The sequence below is a fragment of the Salvia hispanica genome, chromosome 1 (assembly GCF_029641045.1).
Source record: "Salvia hispanica isolate PSC_SH4W2 chromosome 1, Shi_PSC_v1, whole genome shotgun sequence".
NCBI lineage: Eukaryota > Viridiplantae > Streptophyta > Magnoliopsida > Lamiales > Lamiaceae > Salvia > Salvia hispanica.
In genome coordinates, this window is record NC_142692.1 from 11058018 (window position 1) to 11077072 (window position 19055).

General features: G+C 39.0%; 2 protein-coding genes across 2 annotated transcripts; both read right to left on the reverse strand.

The window, feature by feature from the left end:
- Window positions 1-1819: 1819 nt before the first annotated feature.
- On the reverse strand, window positions 1820-6917 carry LOC125221886 (ATP-dependent zinc metalloprotease FTSH 10, mitochondrial-like). The gene is made up of 8 exons (XM_048124198.2): window positions 6587-6917; window positions 6210-6462; window positions 6050-6121; window positions 5471-5604; window positions 3997-4494; window positions 3137-3904; window positions 2815-3042; window positions 1820-2489 (listed from the first exon to the last, which is right to left on the reverse strand). Exons 1-8 carry the CDS (start codon window positions 6635-6637, stop codon window positions 2010-2012), a joined length of 2484 nt encoding a protein of 827 aa, XP_047980155.1. The 5' UTR covers window positions 6638-6917; the 3' UTR covers window positions 1820-2009.
- Window positions 6918-18262: 11345 nt separating this feature from the next.
- LOC125221276 (uncharacterized) lies at window positions 18263-18838 on the reverse strand. Its single transcript, XM_048123398.1, has one exon. It carries the CDS (start codon window positions 18836-18838, stop codon window positions 18263-18265), a length of 576 nt encoding a protein of 191 aa, XP_047979355.1.
- Between the last annotated feature and the right edge of the window lie 217 nt (window positions 18839-19055).

A 19055-nucleotide genomic window follows, 5' to 3' on the forward strand; every position in this document is an offset into this window, starting at 1 on the left:
CAATATCAGCTCTAAACTTCAAACGGGAAGTGAGGTGAATTCGTGCACCATCTTTGGAGTGGGGTGCTGGAGTGTGTGGAAGAAAATGTGTGGATTCGTTTTGAATAATGAAAGATTGAGTTCTAAGCCTGTTATATCACAAACTATAATTATGGCAAAGAATGTGGAGTATGCGAGAATGGCTGCTGTAGTGGGTGAGGGTTTGCCTAGACAACCAGTGTCAGTCTTCTGGCAACCACCATTGTCAACTATATTGAAGCTGAACACGAATGCTTCCTTAGAGAAGGGGACCGGCCGTGCATATGGGGGAGGACTTTTCCGTGATGTTTTAGGACAGTGGGGACAAGGTTTGTTGCAAACATTAGAGTATGTTCTATTCTTCTCGCTGAAATTTGGTGCATTTTTCATGGTTTAGAAATTGCAAAAAGGATGAGAATAAGAATGTTGAGGTAGAGAACGACAATCCTGTAGTTGTTGCTTTACAGAGAAATTTGAGGTGAATGTCAGCTGTCGTGCGGTAGTGGGAATGATTGATAGCTTATTACTAGAGTTTGATTCGGCATCAGTGAGACATGTGCATCGAGAAGGAAATTTTCCTGCAGATTTCTTGTCACACCATGCATACAACTTCGAGAGAGGATGCATGTTCTTTATCAACCGCCTACCAGTCTTGCTATGCTATTTGGTTATTACATGATAGTTTAGGAATTTCCTATGATCGGTAGTATGTAGTCTTGTTCAGGTGTTGCCCGCTTTCAGTTCTCACGTTTGTGTCTATTTCGGCGGTGGAACACCTCTTTGGAATTCATAAGTGACTCTCACAAACGAAGCGACCCCACTTCTCACTTGCATAGGTGATTCTTTCATGAATATCCTGTCATAGTGTATCTCCGTGAGATTTCAAGAATAATTAAAAGTCAAAAGACTTAACCTCTTACCACGTGTAGGTTCAACGCTCAATGCTTTCTAAAAAATGGGCGAAGATTGAAATCTTCTGAGTGTTACAGCTAGATTCATATAGCTTCGTTTTCCCATTGAACCAAGCCCATGAGATCTTCAATCGTATGGTTGAGTTACCACTATAGTCATCTTTAAGATGTGATTTTCAGTCCCATTACTTTTAGCAATTTATGTATTTGATAACGGTTTAAACCTTTTGTTAACGAATCTGCGAAGTTATCCACTTACTTTACATAGTCATCTGCGTTAACACAACTTGTGATAAATTGCGTTACAATATTATGTCGTCGACGAATGAGTCGAGATTTACCATTATAAAAGCCACTGTGTGCTCTACCTATAGCTGATTTGCTATCACAGTGTATCACTACTGTGGGCCTTCGCTTCTTCCAACATGGAATGTATTCTAGGAAATTTTTGAGCCACTCGGCTTCTTCCCTTGCTTTATCCAATGCAATAAACTCGGATTCCATGGTGGATGAGAAATACACGTCTGTTTCGTTGACTTCCATGAAACATCACCACCCTCCATAGTGAACACATACCCACTCATCGAAAATGAGTCTTTCGAATCACTGATCCAATTTGCGTCACAATACCCTAAAAGTATTTGGAGATATCTTGTATAATGCAATCCAAAGTTAATACTCCCTCCGTTCCATATTAATAGAGGCATTCTTTTCGGCACTGAGTTTAAGAATAGTATGTTAAATGGATAGTGAATAAAGCAAAAGAGAATAAAGTAAGAGAGATATAGAGAGAAAAAGGTAAGAGAGATATATAGAGAGAATAAAGTAAAAGAGAGAATTACTTTTTGCCAAAAATAAAAATGACTCAATTAATTTGAAACATCACGAAATAGAAAAATAACTCCATTAATACGGAACAAAGGGAGTAGTCTACTTTCAAGTATCTCAAAACTCAGCACAGAGCTTTCCAATGTTCCTTGCTTGTGTTGTTCAATACGAAATTGAATATACATTAGAAATTGATGCACTTTAGTTGCTCAGTACGAATTCTTTATCATCAAACAATAAACAAACCAAATGCTACGTTGGGACAGCCTCCGGTGCAAGCGGGGCAGCTCCATCATCCTCAGATGTACTTTCAATAACCTCCGCACTCTGCTCCTTCTCATCCTCTGCAAATCCATCCCTGTATCTATCGTAATTTGTCCTCTCCACCGGTTTGAAAGGTCTCTCACCCAGCACACGCACCATGTCCTCCTGGTGAAGAGTTTCCTTTTCCAGCAACAACTCCGCAATCTTACCCACTTGTTCCTTGTGCTCCTCAATTAATTCAACTGTCCGTTTATACGCCGTTGTCACCCATTCGCGGACTTCAGTGTCAATCAGATTGGCTGTTTTGCTGCTATAGGGCTTGCTCATCTCGAATCCGTCATCCCTCTGGGGGAAAGAGAGAAGTCCGACTTTATCGCTAAAACCATAGACTGCTACTTGTGCATACGTCATCTTGGTGACCTTCTCCAAATCATTCTGAGCTCCAGTTGATATTTTTCCCAGCATCACCTAGAGTTGGACAAGAAATTTTGCACCATTATATAAACTCACAGTGACAGGAGTAATGAGTGCACATATTTAGAGGTACTGAGCTTATATGCTTGCTCAATGGAATAGAATAGTTGAATCTAAAACCTAACTAGAAGCTGTTCTTTATTGGTCATAATTTATTGAGTAATAGAGTTTCATGTAAACAAATCAGATATAGATATGAAGTTAAAAATACGGAAATCATATTGAGCCAAGGGGGCTCTGTTGTTTCCAAATGTCTGAAAAGGCTCTCCCAGATTATACTATTGAAAACAATACAAATTCATACTGAAAAGTGGGGTACCTGTTCAGCTGCCCGTCCACCAAGAGTCATGCAAGTCATATCAAGAAGCTGCTCTTTCGTCATGAGAAGATTCTCATTAGGAACATATTGAGCAAATCCAAGTGCAGCAGTACCACGAGGAACGATGGTGACCTTCAACAAGGGTTCTGCATGTTCTAAAAACCAGCCAGCCACAGCATGACCTGATTCGTGATAGGCTACAGTCCTGCGTTCAATCTTACTTACAACCTGTTCAAGCACATAAAAGCCGAAATTACCCAATATTCTTATCATGATAGAACTTTGCAAAATATTCAAGGCAAACCAGATGTCTTCAACTTACCCTATTTTTCTTCTCAAGACCACCGATAATTCTGTCTATAGCTGAATCAAAATGTTCCATTTTCACCTTTGCTTGCTCAGATCTAGCAGCAATTAGAGCAGCTTCATTGCAAACATTTGCAATATCTGCACCTGCAAATCCAGGAGTGAGGGCTGCTAGTCTCTGAGAGAAGTAAGAAGGTTCATTGTCAAGTTTAATCTTCTTCAGATAGATCTGGAATATTTGCTCCCGACCCTTGATATCTGGTTTGTCTATGCTAATTTGGCGATCAAATCGGCCAGGTCTCAGCAATGCGTTGTCTAAGATATCTGGTCTATTGGTGCCAGCAAGAACAACCACACCAGCAGTTGTTCCAAATCCATCCATTTCCACAAGCAACTGGTTGAGAGTGCTTTCACGCTCATCATGGGAACCAGACATCCCTCCACGTCCCCTTGCTCGACCAATTGCATCAATCTCATCTATGAATATGATACTAGGTGCGCATTGCCTTGCCTCTTGGAACAAGCTTCTTACCCTCGAGGGCCCAACTCCCACAAACATCTCCATGAAATCAGAGCCAGATATGGACAGAAAAGGCACACCAGATTCACCAGCTGTAGCTTTTGCTAGGAGCGTTTTACCAGTCCCAGGAGGTCCAACCAATAGAGCTCCTTTAGGGATTTTGGCCCCCAGTTCCTCATACTTTTTTGGGTTCTTCAGGAAGTGTACAAACTCCATAATCTCTTGTTTTGCTTCATCACAGCCAGCAACATCTTTGAAGTAAATCTGGAATGCAGATAAGAGAAAGTTAGAACGATAATGTTTAGCATCAGACTGGCGCCATATAATGAAAATGAGATAGCAAATAAAAAGAAAACCTTATTTTTTGCGTTCTTATCCATTTTCGTAAAGTGAGCTTTCCCAATGTTAAAGATTCCACGGCCACCCTTTCCGCCACCACCACCTACTCCGAATCCAGCTTGCATTTTCCGGCTTATAAAGAAAAGTGATCCCAATAACAAAAGAGTGGGAGCAAACCTCATCAACTCTTGGAGCCAGGCCCCTTCGGAAACATATGTAACGGGTACATAATCATGTGGGTCGATGCCCAATGCTTCTTGGGCTTCTTCCAATTTTTCTTCAAACGTTTCAACACTTCCAATGTTGAAGTAGTATTTATATTGACTTGTTTTTGCTTTTGGCTGTGTGTCGCTAACCGGAGTATCAAAGTCAGATCCTTCAGTTGAATCAGTGCTGCCACTAAGATTCTGCGGCGAGCTTCTTACATAAACTTTGGCAACAGATTTATTTGAAATAACAATATGGTCGACTAAACCTGGTTCCAGAAGCTTATTTTTGAACTCTTGGAAACTAATCTGCAAGTTAATAATGCATTGATAAGTTAATACACTATAAAAATGAAATCCCGCAGAAACCGAATAAAAAAAATCAAACCATACAACATCAAAAGTACGCCACCTAATCTGGTATGAGAAACTGCAAACCTTTTATACAGCTGGTACAGGGAACATAATTACTAAACAAGTAAAAATCAAAAAATATATTTAGATAATCAACCTATAGGAAAATAACAGATCGATATTATATGACCTTCAGCTGCTTAGTTTCCGTAGATAACGTAATTAAGACTTTTACGCATGTTTTTCTATGTTAAAACATATTTAACGAGTATCACATAAAATAAAAGATGCAATTTTGTAACAATTTTTCCTATTTAAAGCAATTTTTGTTTCACTTAGGATTGATGACACGACCTCAAGAAATCCATAATCAAATATTAGTGCTAGGAAACACTTACCAAAAGTGGAAAATGCATTCATATTTGCAACCAAACGTGGAAAATACGGTTCATATTTGCACTTAGTGGAGGGGATAGAAAAAAAGAAAAAGAATATCTACAAAGAAATACAAGAGTAGCACCATTCTATTACTCTATTACCTACCTGATTGATTATCAATTTTCAGAATGTTCAAAATTTATCATATAAGAATTTGATAGGTCAGAGACTCAAAACTACACCAATTCTATTGCTCCTGAACAATTGAGATCTAAAGCAAAGCATAGAAAACAGACTCATAAGCCTGGAGCACTTAAATACAATTTGTTCCAGGTAAATGAGAATGAAGTAATCAGAGAATGAAGAAAGACGGATGATAACCAAAATGCATTCAATTGAAACTGTAAACAGCATTCGTAAAGAAACACAAGTGCATGTTCACAAAAGTTTGGAGGTTCAAATATCAGTTTTAATTGACTCATTGTATTCTCAATACAGCAATACCATAACAACAAATAAATTGCCCTAACTAGAAACTAGGCTAATTGCAAACCTGTTTCTCTGCATTCGGCTTTGACGACATTGCTGAAGAGAACAACCCAATAACCAGTAAAGAAGCGATTATATTCTGGAGGTCCATAGTAAATGTCATACTGTTGCCTTCATCCTCAGATTTCTTCCCTTCCTCTAAAGATATAATTAGTTTAATCAGAAAAGTCAACTGAGAAAGTTCAGTGCAATATTAGGACAATATTTGGACTGTCAAAATTGTGCAAGCAAAAACTTCTATCCCAACATCTGAAATAATTTCATTCAATAAACAGCCTTATGGCCTGCATGATCAACAATAATGATCAAATGAACTCAACTATCAACATAGTGACGCATTTGTGATAAAACTGTACAGAGACAAAATGAAACTATGGAAACATTTACTCCCTAGTAAGTTCAAATCGTCGGATTTTAGGAATAGACTAAAAAATATTTTCTTTGAAACAAAACATGTCTATTAACTGGAGAGAATATGTGATGCTTGGACCTCTATGTCATTCCAGTATGATTGATAGCGAAAGTCACTAAATTTTTTCCACAAATAATCTATTCATCATACAAAATACAAGCGACCACAAACCTTTTGATTCCGACTTCTGCTCACTCTTTTTCGGAATCTCCTTCTTGTCTTTGGGATAAAAATTCTCGTAATCTGCAAAACAGGAACAACATTATACGGTATCAATGTAACAGAGAACGGGATCATAAGCTGTCAATTTGGAAGAAACTATGTTGCTTACTCTTCTTCTTTGGCGCTTTACTAGAGAAAAATCTATTAATTCCGGGATTTCCAGCTAGGTATTTAAAATCTGATAAAGATGCCCTAAAAGTTGATCCTCTATTAGCTCCAGCCGCAACTAAATAGCCTCTCAGGCACTCTAACTTCCCCTCAAACTGATTGAGATAGCCATCCAAACTATCTGAACCCGGAGCTCCCAAACTCTCTTTATTACAAATGAGGGACCTCCCCTTTCTAGCTCCATTAATCAGATTCTGCACACACAAAATGCCCAAATTCCACTAAATATTCTGGGCGAATAAAAAAATCGTAACGAATTATACAGAAACGATAAGAACATGGAGTCGAAAACAAATTTACAAAGTGAGAATCGCTTACTCTGTAACGAGAGGAGCGAGATAGCGAAGCTCCGATTCTCGAATGGATCATTATGCAGTTAACGATTCGCGTCAATTTTCTTCTTCCCTAAATTCTTCGAAAAAATCAGTGAGGATCGATTGAGATTGGATATATTATGCGTAGGGTTTTATGAATTTTGATGATATTCTGACTGCACGAAATTAGAAATGGAACGATTTAGTACTATTAATTTTGGGGCTATTTTGACAGGTGAAGAAAGTTGCGGGTTGATTGTATGAATACAAATCGGTTAGATTTTTACGGGACAAATTTATTTTCTTTCTTTATTGAAACAATCAATACTAGAAAATGCGTGAAATATCATATGAGACCTATCAAATGCTTGATCTCAGGATAGAGGTAATTCAAGAAAAACGAAATTTGATCATGTATTTAAAACAATAAATTAATTAAAAGTTTTTTTGTGGGATTGAGAAGATACACGATGTCTTTTTTATGATCATGAAAATGCATAAAGCAAGTAGGCACAATTCAATTAAAGCATGTGAATAAACTAACAAAGACTGTCTTACTTGTATAGTACAAAAACTTACATGCAGGCGTATATCGTGTGCTCCAAGACACTTATAAAAGGTGTTTTACCTATAGTGACAGTACTTTGAAATGTTCTAATAGTAGTGTGCTTTGTCTATTTTGATACTTGCAAAGATATTTTACATGTTGTGACAATTTATATGCCTTAATAGATGTTTTATTCGTTGTGATATCTGAAAGTGTTACACTAAGTTCCATCTTTTAATACAGTACTAATATATTTTCAATTTTGTTGATTTTTATGTCTGTGATCACATATGTTTTTAGAATCAGAGTTTAATCAAGATTGTGTGACAGAATTACATATAAGACTCCCCATATGCATTTTTTAACAAATAATGCCTACTTTTTTTTAACCAAAATAGAAATCGTCATAAATATAACACATACTAATATCTCGACTTTATCCAAATATTTAGGGAGCATGACTAAAATTAGTATGGACTTGAAAGATTAAATGATGGTTCAAAACATATCTCCAGATGGATATAAACTAAGGAAAATCACATATCAGGTGCTCTTTCACTATTTCGGTCTTCTATATAATTTTTTTTCTCTCTTTTTTATACTTGTCACTCGAGAGCCACATGTGCTTAAGTAGATAATATTATTCCAAGTACACAAAACATTACTATAACATCTCATAAGGTACTAAGTAAACATCTCAAATAATATAGGAGTACTAGTATATAATAATTAATAACATTCCATGTTAAAACATTAATACTTAAAAATCAATTATAAAAAATTTAGAGAATATACATCCCATATAAATTAAGAAAAAGTTAGTGCGATAAATTTAATTTGTAGAATATTAATGAATACATAATGATATAGAAAATATTAATATTATCAATGGAGAAAAATGCATACTAATTTATAAAGATGAGAAGTTTTTAATATGGAGCATTGAACGTGTCTCGTATTGTTTAATGAGTACAAAAAGACTTAGCACTTTATGAGATGTTTAAAATGTTTTAATAATGTTTGAATTAGGGCTGGGGAAACGGTTCTCGGTTCTCGGTTAACCGAGAACCGAACCTTATTTTTTCGGTTCTTGGTTAACCGAGAACCGAAAAAAGAAGGTGAGGGTTCGGTTTCGGTTAGAGGGATTACTCAATTCTCGGTTCTCGGTTAGAACCGAGAACCGACATGTTAGAACCGAATAACCGCTTAATTTTAATATTTAATTTTATATTTTTTATATATTAATTTTAGAAGAGTAAAAAAAGAAAATTGTAAAAGGTTAAAAAGTAAAAACCCTACTGCAATCTAGTAAAACCGCCGCTGCTACGCTGCATACCCTTCTTTCTCACTGGAAGTCTGGAACCGTTCTCGACTTCACTCCACACCGCTGCTCTCAACGAGGAGGCGACAGACTCCGTTTCCATTCTCTGCTCTTGACGCCGTTGTTCGAACTTTAAAGGTATGCATGTAATATGTACACAGTTGAATTTGACGGTTTGAACTGTAACTATAATAGTTTACTTTTGGTCTTTTGAATTATAATTACATTGAAATTCAACATATATGCATCATTGCATCATGCATGTAGATTAATCATTAATCTACTCAATTATGGAATAAGGATAATATGAATGTGATTTAAATTTTTACACATAGTCATGCAGATTAGCGGATTAGGAAATGGGAATTTAGTACTAATATACGTTGAACTCAACAAACTGAATATTTAAAAAATTTAATTTTATTTGAAGTTCAGAGTTTGTCAACCATTTTTTTTAGTCTTTACAATTTAAGAATATATTTACATGAAGTAGCTATCGGTAATTAGCATATTTAACATGTAATCCATCATGATTCATGCATTCATGATTCTTAAATTCAAATTTGAATAATTTGTATCTGTATTGCAGAAACGATAATACAAAATGTTTGAATCTCTTATTCAAGCAATAGCTAGCAACCAGCCAGAGCTCAATGTCGAGACGTTAGAAGATATTGAAATAGAAGAGCTAGGGGAAGGCAATGCAGCTACAACAAAAGAAAAAGAGAATGAGAAATCAAAAAAAGCAAAACAGGAGCACCTGCAGAGAGGTCTAATGTGTGGGATTTATTTGAGAAAATTAATGTAGATGTAGGAGATCCTCCCGTGCAAGTTCGAAAAGGAAAATGTAAGATGTGTCACACGTTGATTGCCGCTAATCCGAAGTTGAATGGCACCTCCGCTATGTGGAAGCATCATGCTTCGTGTTTGAAGAAACAACAAGCGGGACCAACGCAAATGAAGCTCAACCAAGAAGGATCGGGGGCCCTCATTAGTTGGAGATTCAATCAAACCGAGGCTTGGATAGCTTTATGCAAGTATATTATCCTTGATGAGCTTCCCTTCAGAGCCGTGGAGAAAGAAGGATTTAAGATTTTCGTGGCAGAAATATGTCCTATGTTTCAAATCCCGAGCAGATATACGGTACGAGCTGATTGCGTGAAGATGTTTTTACAACAGAAGGAAATAATGAAATTGCTTTTTAGTAAAGCAGGCATGGGAAGAGTGTCATTAACCACAGACTATTGGACTGCCATCAATAACACAAACTACATGTGTGTTACAGCTCATTTCATTGACAAAGAGTGGAGGTTGCAAAAGAGAATTATCAGCTTCACTGAGATTGACAGTCATAGTGGGAAGAGTATTGGTGAGCTACTAGTAGATGTTGTAACACAATGGCGTTTACCAAGATTGTTTTCTTGCACCCTAGACAACGCTGCAGCCAATGATGTAGCAATGAAACACGTGCACTCCAAGCTCAATGCAAGAAACATCCTTGCTGCCAATGGTCAATACCTTCATCAGCGATGCGTTGCCCATATAATCAATTTGGTAGTTGATGAAGGATTGGAAGATATAGGCATGTCTGTGATAAGAGTTAGAGAAGCTGTGAAATGGATAAAGGCTTCACCAAGTAGATCTCGCGCCTTCAAGGAGATAGCCAAGATAGCTAAGGTTGATACCTCAAAGTTCTTGTGCATGGATGTGCCGACCAGGTGGAACTCAACCTACTTGATGCTTGAGGCGGCGTTGCCATATGAGCCGGCTATGAGGTTGTTTCAAAATGTGAATCCTGATTTCGCTAGTGACTTGAAGGAAAGGAAGCACAAAAAAATGTCAATTGGTGTTCCTAACTGAACTCGATTGGATTGAAGTGAAGAGGATGTGTGGTTTCCTCGAACAGTTCTATAATCTTACTCGTCTAGTCTCCGGCTCCCACTATGTCACATCACATCAAGTTCTCATGGAGCTGTGTGAAATGATCAGTCTCATAACAGACTTGGAAGAGGATGAAGACGATGGTCTTAGAAACATGGCCATGAGGATGAGATTGAAGATTGGTAAGTATTGGCTAGAGGAAACGGAGCTAAATCCGAAGATGAACAAAATCCTTTACATTGCTGTCATGTTAGATCCCAGGCAAAAGATGAAGCATGTGGAACATTGTTTGAAGTTGGTGTACGGTAGCACACGGGCAAATGAATTGTTGGAGGAGTTGAATAAGCAGATCCATGATTTATATGAGGTGTACAAGGCAGAAATGACTCCAATATTGGGTCAAACCAACCACGAAAAACAACACAAAATGCCCCAGTAACAAATAGATCGGCGAATCTGTTGAACTAGGAATTGTATTTCATTGTTTTTGTATTCATTATTTTAGAGTACAAAATACACTCCTATATATAGGAGAAGACTACTTAAATGTACCTAGGAAATAGATACTTGGAAACATACTCTACTAATGACATATTCCCTAGAGAAGATAAAAGTACCCTTCCAATGTCTTGGAACGTATAAACTACTAATTCCAACACTCCCTCTCAAGTTAAGTGACGGGATTCCCGATACTTAACTTGCGGAGCACATTCGCAAAATTCTTCGCTCCAACTGCCTTGGTAAGAATATCTGCAAGTTGATCTCCAGATCGGACGAAGGGAAAAGCAATAATCCCAGCTTCAATGTTTTCTTTGATGAAATGTCGGTCGACTTCGACATGCTTGGTCCTGTCATGTTGGACTGGATTCTCAGAAATGCTAATTGCAGCCTTGTTGTCACAAAAAAGTTGGCAAGTTTTAGGGGATAACAAGCCTAATTCGTTCATAACAATCCTTAGCCACAATATTTCCATGAGACCACTTCTGATTCCCCTGAACTCCGCTTCTGCACTTGACAATGCTACGACTTTTTGTTTCTTACTCCTCCAAGATACAAGGTTTCCTCCAACAAACGTGAAATATCCTGCAGTTGATCTTCTGTCGACTGGATTCCCTGCCCAATCTGCATCTGTGTAACCATGGATCTCCAAGTGGTCGTTTCTTTTGAATAGGACTCCATGATCAAAGGTACCCTTTAGATACCTAACAATTCTAACCGCTGCTTCCATGTGATCGATCTGAGGGTGGTGCATAAATTGGCTAACAACACTCACTGCATAGGCTATATCTGGCCTTGTATGAGATAAGTAGATTAGCTTCCCTACCAGTCGTTGATACCTCCCACGATCTGCCAATGCTGATTCTTCATTTATTTTCAAGTTGTGATTTGTAGCCATAGGTGTTTCGGCCGGCTTGCAGTCCACCATTCCAGTTTCTGCCAAGAGATCCAAAATGTACTTCTTCTGGTTAATGAAAATCCCTTGCGGTGACCTCATTACTTCAACTCCCAAGAAATACTTTAGATACCCCAAATCTTTCATTTCAAATTCAGATCCCAAGTTTTTCTTCAACACCTCTATCTCTTCTGAATCATTTCCGGTGATGATCATATCATCCACATAAATCAACAAGCATGTGATCTTTTCTCCTTTTCTTTTGATGAACAGAGTATGATCCGCATTACTCTGAGAATAGTCATATTTCTTCATTGCTTCAGTGAACCTCCCAAACCAGGCTTTCGGGGATTGCTTCAACCCATATAGAGTTCTTTTCAGTTTGCATACTTCTCCATTTTCAAATTCTTCGCCAAATCCAGGAGGGACTTCCATATATACTTCCTTCGTCAGTTCTCCATGGAGGAAGGCATTGGTTACATCCAGTTGATGCAGAGGCCAGTCTTTGTTTGCTGCGATTGACAGTAACACCCGAACAGTGTTCATCTTGGCTACTGGTGAGAAAGTTTCTGAATAATCAACACCGTAGGTCTGTGTGTACCCCTTGGCCACCAGGCGAGCTTTATATCGTTCAATCGTCCCATCCGGTCTCCTTTTGATTGTAAACACCCATCTACATCCCACGGGCCTTTTTCCTTCAGGAAGCGTACACTTTTCCCATGTATTATTTCGTGCAAGTGCACCCATTTCCAGCTTCATGGCTTCTCTCCAGTTCTTGCTTTTCCATGCTTCCTCAATTGTTTGGGGAATCTCTTCTTCTTCGTATAGAGCGTCTTCAAATGCCCGGACCATTTTGGAAAGATTGGCCTTGGCAAAATTTCCAATTGCATATCTTGCCCTGGACCTGTCCTTCTCGGGGGAGTATCGTTTTGGTGGTACTCCCCTGTTGATCCGATCCGGCAAGATGTACCTCCCGGTATCCCCATCTATAGCGTTCGTCTCTGTATCATCATTGTTAGAAGAAGAAGAACTTTCTTGATTACTAGGAATGTTTACCTCAGATTTCGGAGGGATAGTGGGTGTGTCACTGAGCCCCACGGTTTGCATTGGAGTGTGCGAGGCCTGCTCGGCAGCAGGAACAGTTGACTCGGGTGGAGCTGCAGTAGGAATGTTGACATTTGGCATAGGCAACCAACTTAGCGGGTCACTAGATTTCTCCCCCTGACTGGTAAGTTGGGTATGGTAAAAAAATTCGGATTCCAAAAAATCACAATTCATTGTAGTAAAAATCTGTCTTTTCTTTGGATCGAAGCATCTATAGCCTTTTTGATTTATCCCATATCCTATGAAGACACATTTAACTGCACAAGGAGAAAGTTTGGATCGTTCATGTTTTGGAATGTGGACAAAGACAGAGCTCCCAAAAATACGAGGTGGAAGGGATAAGGGTGCGGGCACAGTGGTAAGTTTGGATAACTCAAAGATCGGGGTTTGGAGCTTCAGGATTTTTGTGGGAAGTCTATTAAGAAGATAGACTGAAGTGGCAACAGCTTCTGGCCAAAAAAACTTTGGTACTTTAGAATCAAGCATAATTGATCGCGTCATTTCTAGAATGATCCTATTTTTCCTTTCAGCGACACCATTTTGTTCTGGGGTATATGCACAGGAAGTTTGGTGAATGAGACCTTTTTCGGCAAAAAACTGTTTCATTTGAGTGTTGACAAATTCCCCCCCATTGTCAGATCTAAGAATCTTAATGTTCTTTTGAAACTGAGTTTGGATCATTTTGTAAAATTCTGTGAATTTTGAGAAAACATCAGACTTCTTTTTCAGGAAATAAACCCATGTCATCCTTGTGCAATCATCAATAAATAAGACAAAGTATTTTAACCCATTTCCCCCAATAACAGGTGAAGGTCCCCAAACATCAGAGTGAATCAAGGAAAAAACAGAGTCAACCCTCGTATTTCTGGATTGAAAAGAATGTCTATGACTTTTTGCCAACACACATGTTTCACAATTAAGATGCTCAAGTTTAGAAAATGAGGGAAATAAAGTGTGCAGATAGCTAAATGACGGGTGTCCTAACCGCCTATGCCACAGCCATGCATCCCGTTCTGTAGCTCCGTGAGTCAACATCACCCTGCCAGTTTGAGCTTCCTCGTCCACGTAGTACAACCCGTGACGTTCAGTGCCACGCCCAATAATCGTCCCGGTCCGAATATCCTGAAGAACACAAAATTTAGACTGGATTAGGAGAGCACAGTTTAGTTCTTTCGTAACTTGACTGACAGACATTAGTTTTTGAGTCAAAGATGGAACATATAAGCAATTTGAGATTTTCAAATTTGGGGATATTTGGACCGTGCCAGCTCCTTCGACTGGTGAGATTTCTCCATTAGCTGTTTCAACATGTGTCCTTCAGGATTTATGAAAAGACTCAAAATCGGACTTGTCAAATGTCATAGTGTCAGTAGCTCCACAATCAAAAATCCATCTCCTATCTTTATGTCTACTGATTTCTCTTACTTGACACGAAATCGCAATGGTAGGGTCATTTTCAAGTACAGAAAAATGATTTTTGCAGAGAATATCAGTATGCCTTTTTTCGAGGAGGGTAATTTTTAAGAAATCACAATTTTCGGGGATGATAGGAGCAATTTTAATATCTTGGGGGTCGTTTTGATATATAGGAAAAAGAGAAGGGTTTAGGTTAAAAAACCTAAACCCTTTACCTTCTTCATCCGCCGCCTTCTTCATTTTCTCTCCTCCTTCTCCTCTTTCCGTCTGTACTTGAGCGGCCCACCACCTCGGAGCTGCCTCTGTTCTCCCTGTTCTCCCGTTGATTCCTCCGGCGTAGGCAACCTCCTGGTTGGCCGCCGGAGATTTTGAGTCTTGAGGTGCCTCCTGTCCTACGATTACCATATTTCCTTTCGCTTTTGAGTTCCGATTCTCTTTGTGGCCATCTTCCCACCACTCCGGGAAGCCAATGAGGTGGAAGCATGTCTCCCGTGTGTGCTTTGTCATGCCACAGTGAGAGCAGACGAGTCTTGACTTGTCGATTTTTGCTCCGGTCCGATTTGATGGTGGTGTTGCTTTGTGCGGCGGTGGTGGGGGTCCCCTGTTCGGTCGGGAAAATTGCGGTGTTCCGCTGTTCCTAGCGCCGAATCCCGACCCGATATCGGAGAAACCCGACTCCTGAGTCGCCGGTTTCCAGATCTGAGTGCGATTCTCCTCTTGTTTGATGGCGGCGAACGCTGTTTCTGCGGTTGGCTCCGGGGATTCCTTGAGTAATTCCCGTCGAAGCCTATCATGTTTGTCATTCAAGCCAGATAGAAACTGGTATAGCTTTCTCTTCTCGTTCTCCCGTTGGTAAGTTGCGACTCCCTTATCGCAGCATGTGTATGGACATGGCTTTCTTGTTTCAATGTTTACCCATAAGCTTTGCATCTCACTCCAGTAGTCTTCCAATGTTTGATCGTTCTGAGAAAATCTGCTTACTTTGGTGTCGAGGTCGTATACTTGGAGCGGATCTGCTCTGACCTCGAACGTTGTTGTGAGGCTTTTCCATACACCTTTCGCTGTTTGATGTTGGGCGAATTGCATCACTAATTTTGGCTCCATATTTTGAATAAGCCAAGAGTATACTGTGTAATCGTCGGTCTGCCATTGCTTGAATTTCAGGTCGTCGGGAGGCGGCTGTGAGTCCCCCTCGATGTGTTCCAGCTTCTCCCGGCTTCCTATGGCTGCTTTCATAAGCCGAGACCAAACTGGGAAGTTTCTCCCATCGAGTTTGATCCCTATGTTTACTGTTTCGATTGTTTTGGACATTTTTTGATGCTCACTTGATTTTGGCTGACTGTTTTTGGCTGTAGGAGAGGCTGAATTTGATCGGACTTTTGCCGGATTTTGGTTGAAAGGTTTGAGAAGGGTAGAACGATGATGATTTCAAAAATCTGAGTTCAAAAGAAAATTTTGGATTGTTTGGACCGAAAAGCTGCTCTTGATACCATGTTGAACTAGGAATTGTATTTCATTGTTTTTGTATTCATTATTTTAGAGTACAAAATACACTCCTATATATAGGAGAAGACTACTTAAATGTACCTAGGAAATAGATACTTGGAAACATACTCTACTAATGACATATTCCCTAGAGAAGATAAAAGTACCCTTCCAATGTCTTGGAACGTATAAACTACTAACTCCAACAGAATCTACGCTTTCTTGGCAAAGGAAAAAAATGTTCTCTCGGGGTTATTAACAACAATGTTGCAGATATGTCTGACCAGACGGAGCTCACTCGATACCTCTCAGACAGTCTATATGTGATGACTGAGGATGAAGTTGACAATTTTGACATCCTTGAGTGGTGGAAGAAATACACAGCGGCCTTTCCTATTATGTCGGAGATGGCAAAAGATATCCTAGCTATTCCTATATCCAGTGTTGCTTCTGAGGCGGCATTTAGCATGGGAGGTCGTGTTCTTTCTCCATTTAGAAGCTCTTTGACTCCGAGGGTGGTAGAGGTTTTGTTATGCGCCGAAGATTGGTTGAGGTCGAGCAATTGTTTTATCAAAGATGAAGAAGGTGACCCAGAAACAGCTATCGATAAGCATTACGATGATTGTGAGTATTTAATATTATTAGTATTTCTATTAGTTCTTCATTTTTTTATTACTTATTCGTATCTCAATTTTGTGATACTTACAGTGGTGAAGGAACTACAAGGACTTGGCTTAGTGTCAACCAATGAGACGCCTTCGACTGCCGAAATTGAAGTGTGAATGTTGATGATTGTGATTTTTGAATATTTGGACTTTGAATCTTTGATCATTTTGATGAATGCTGATGGTTTACATCGCTTTTAGACTTTGGTTTCGTAGACTTTGTTGGAATTTTGGTTTTTAATGATGGAATGGGGCCATGGTTTTTGTCATTTTGATTTACTATTTGCATATTAACGTTTGATGTTTTTTAGTTCATATTGATGTTGATGTTTGTGATATTGTTGTTTCATGAAGTTTAATTGTCGAGTTGCATGGTTAATTCATGAAGTTTTTAATTCATGTGCTAGAGTCTAGAGCATGCGGTGAGTGGTCTTACTCATAGTTAATCTATTCAGAATTGAAATTAGCTGGATGGTTTTATAAACTTTTAGTTGTGGTGCAGCCGTGCAGTTTAGTTTATAGCCTAATTGAATTGGAACTTTCTCGATTGAGTTAGATTGACATCAAGCTCTACGTTTATTTTGAAAAAGCAATGCGATTGAACAGCAATGAAGTTGCATACCAGAAATCTGAAATCCCTTACCAAATATTTGAGGATTAGTTTATCTGTATACATAAGTTTATGCTGTTACTTGCTTTTCAAACAAGCCTTATACTGTCTGTTATTTAGTATTATCCTTTATTTGGTAGCTTTAGGTAATGAGCTTCAGATTTTCAACTTTCCTTTCTTCTTGTATTAACCATGCAAACCTTAAAGTATGCAAAACTCGCTTTAGTCTCTGTCCCTAGTTCACACTTTGTAACATTTCCATGAGCTTGAGTTCAGTTCCTTGGGTGGAACCGAACGACTCCTCAAGGAACCGAACCGGTTCCGGATTTCAGAAAAAATGGGAGTCGGTTAACCGACTAATCGGTTCGGTTAGAACCGAACCGACCAAGAACCGAACCGACCGAATCCCCACCCCTAGTTTGAATCTAAAATGATATGTAATCTCTCCGTCACTTTTTTTCAACCCCGTTTTATAAAAATATATTTACTTTTATCATAAATGGTAATAAAGTCTCACATTCCACTAACTTATTCTATTCACATTTTATTTAAATTAATATATCCAAATGAGACTCATATTTCACTAACTTTTTTCACCCACTTTTCTTAACATTTCTTAACACCCGTGCCTCCAAGAAATGAGACCCCTAATGACGGGCAGAGAGAGTACTAATAAATAATTAAAGTGGAGAAATGGTAAAATAAGAGAGAGAATAATATAGAGAAGATTATTCTCAATATTATTCTTTCTCTTACTTTATTATTATTCCATTTAACTATTTATCATTTTTATAAAATGGGTGCAGAAAAGTGACTAGGACTCCTAAAGTGGGACGTAGGTACTACTCCCACCCACCGTCTCAATTAAGATGACACAATTTTATTTTTAGTTTGTCCCAAGCAAGATGACACATTTTTATTTTTGGTAACTCTCTCTCTCTCCAATTAATACATCCAACAATTTTTTCTCACTTTAATTAAATATTCAACTCTCTTTCTCTCTGCATTTAATACTTAAAATCTCATCCACTCGTTCTCTCTCTAATTAATCAAATTTACCAATAACTCTTAAAATCTCGTACCGACTAATAAGTGTCATTTTAGCTGTGGAGAAGTTTTATGTTATGTTATGTCATGTCTTAAGCACTTGTGTATCTTTATTCCAACTCTTAAGCGTGGCCTTAAGCCTTTTCATTTTAATTTCCAGCTGGAGAAGTCCCACGGCATTTGTATCTATACACCAAGAATCTCGAACAATCTAGTGGAATCCCTGGTGGCGGGTCCACATGTTCTGAAAACGGAAGGGGGACCCCCCTCGTCGTGGTTCGGCGGTCTGGGTGCAGCACATCAGGAGGGATCCATGATCGGAGCAGATTCTAGGGAGATGGGTGACCCTTACGTCGGCAAAGGTTGTGGACCAGGCTTCTCCTACCAGCATACAATCCAGTCTTTCAAATAAGTTGTTCTTGGCCCATGTGAATCTCTGTCCATCAAAACCCGGATCGATCAGCCTACAATCCTCAATAGCTTCCGCGAAATCAATCATCTCACGCTGTCTATTTGAATCACTGCCTTCCCTATCCGAGGTGTGAAGAATGGTGTTGAAATCACCTCCTACTAGCCATGGGACTCCATCCATGATTTCGGCAATACTCCTCAGCTTATCCCAGAGTGGGAATCTTCCCTCCCTCGAGCATTTTCCGTATACAACCGAGAGATAAAATGGCCGTGGCAGCCATCCCACAGTGAGTTTCCCATGCATAAGTGGCTCTAAATTATCTTCAATCTCAAACATTGAGTCTTGATGTGCAAAAATCCAGATTTTTCCATTCATGTTGCTTCCACGGAACGTCAACCCCAAAGCCCGCGAGAAGAAATCCGGGTTCGGGTCCGTGAGGGGTTCAATAATGGCCAAGAAAGCAGCTTTGTGAGATACTATTAGTCTTTTGATGGCGTTACGAGTGGGCTTATTAGCTACCCCTCAAACGTTCCAAATCAGAAGATTTAATGACATTTAAAAGGAGGGGTTTGTACCTGGGGGCCGGATGTAT